This window comes from Nicotiana attenuata, chromosome 6 (genome assembly GCF_001879085.1).
Source record: "Nicotiana attenuata strain UT chromosome 6, NIATTr2, whole genome shotgun sequence".
NCBI lineage: Eukaryota > Viridiplantae > Streptophyta > Magnoliopsida > Solanales > Solanaceae > Nicotiana > Nicotiana attenuata.
Window position 1 is genome coordinate 67,675,608 of NC_031994.1, and position 1,747 is coordinate 67,677,354.

At 34.9% G+C, this 1,747-nt stretch overlaps 1 protein-coding gene across 1 annotated transcript in view; it reads left to right on the plus strand.

Annotated features, from left to right (window-relative positions):
- Nucleotides 323-1,747, plus strand: part of LOC109227137 (histone-lysine N-methyltransferase ASHR1) — a 12,439-nt gene continuing 11,014 nt past the window's right edge. The window contains exons 1-3 of the mRNA XM_019392170.1: nucleotides 323-501; nucleotides 597-736; nucleotides 888-1,022. Of these exons, the coding sequence (XP_019247715.1) occupies nucleotides 369-501; nucleotides 597-736; nucleotides 888-1,022 (408 nt within the window). The 5' untranslated portion in view covers nucleotides 323-368. The remainder of the gene's footprint in view (nucleotides 502-596; nucleotides 737-887; nucleotides 1,023-1,747) is intronic.

The window sequence follows — 1,747 nt, forward strand, 5'->3', positions numbered from 1 at the left end:
GCGTACATAAGCCAAAAAGCCAAACACCCTCTTATACTTTTAGCTTGTTTGGTCAAACTTCTAAAATCAACTTATTTTTAAAAGTAGTATTTGTTTTATAAGTATTTTTTTTAAAAGTACTTTTGTTAAGAAGTAATTTGTGTTTTGTTAATTAATTAAAAAATACTACTGAACAATAATTAGTATTTGACCAAACTTTTAAAAAATACTTTGAAAAATATTTTTAAAAAAGTGTTTTGGATACTTTTTTTTTGCTTTGCATTTTTTGCTTGGCCAAACAATTCAACAAAAAAAAAAAAATCATTTTTTTCTGAAAAAGAAGTGCTTTTGGCTATTCCACTCTAAACATTGTAGAGCTCTCAAGTCTCATGGCTCTGCAGAAGAAGATTTCTGCTTCGTCAATGGAAGAATTACAGAAAACGTTGACTGATAAGGGGCTAACAGTGTCGCCTATGCCGGAAAAGGGTCGCTGCCTTTACACTACTCGTGATTTCTCTCCAGGTCTTCCTCCATTTTAAATTCGTTAAAATTTAGGAACATACCTAAGGTTTAATAAGACTATGTGAAACTTAAATGGGATTTTTTTTGGATAACAGGGGAAGTAATTATATGGGAAGAGCCATATGTTTCAGTTCCAAACAAATCATCAGCAAAATGTGAATGGTGTTTCACTTCAACTAACCTTAAGAAATGTTCTGCTTGCCATGTTGTTTACTACTGTGGCAATACATGCCAGGTACACTTCGTACTTGACAATTCAGTATATCTGATTGCTGATTTCAGATTATTTTTTCTTGTTTGGGACTGAGGCGTAGTGCCACATATAGCTATTTGTCTTTTTTAATTTCCGTTTGGGCAATTTATAATTATAGTGAAGCTAACTGCAGAAGTTAGATTGGAAGTTGCATAAGGTTGAATGCCAGGCTTTGTCCAAGGTTGACAAGAAAAGAATAAAATCACTTACGCCCAGTGTAAGATTGATGGTCAAGCTTTATCTGCGGAAGAAACTGCAAGATGAGAAGGTAAGTTTCCATCTACTTCCTCTGTGTCTATAATTCAGCTGCTATGAATTTAATATTCTCATTCAGTGAGTGTTTGCTAGTCTGAAGTGAATTTAAAAGCTGGAGAACTGTACAGCTTTCAAGAAGTGGGAGCATATGTAATATCTATAGCTTGGATAATATGGTGATCACTAAATGTGATTCTTAAACATATTTGTTTCCTGTTCTGAGGTGTTCTGATGATATTCTGAACCCGTAAGTCAAAATGAGGTCTTTGCTTTCTGAAATTACAAGGTCAATTATCTGGTAGAATAAAAGGGGGTGGGTTTGAAGGGGTTTCTGGAAATAACTATCTAGTTCCTTGAATTCTTTCAATTCCTTATGAAAATTATGTACCAGCTCGGTCATGTTTTTGATTGAGCCAATCTCACCAAGGTAACCCAGCTAAACTTTTATTCCTCGTAGGCGAAGTAGTTTTTTATTAATACAACTAAATTTAATGTGCCAAGGGATATGTTACATTCCTTATGGATACAGTGATGTGGCTAACAGATCACATTCAAAGAGAACACCTTTTTACCTCATCTGCCGAATATCTGCAAGCACATTGTTCTTTTCAGTGACCATAGGAGTGAGTTTCCAAGGAAATATCTACATAAGAAAAGGGAAAGGGGGGGGTGGGGGAATCAGCATCCATTCAGTTAGAAAGTGAAGCGAATCCGAATAACTTGCCCTTTAGTTGGAAA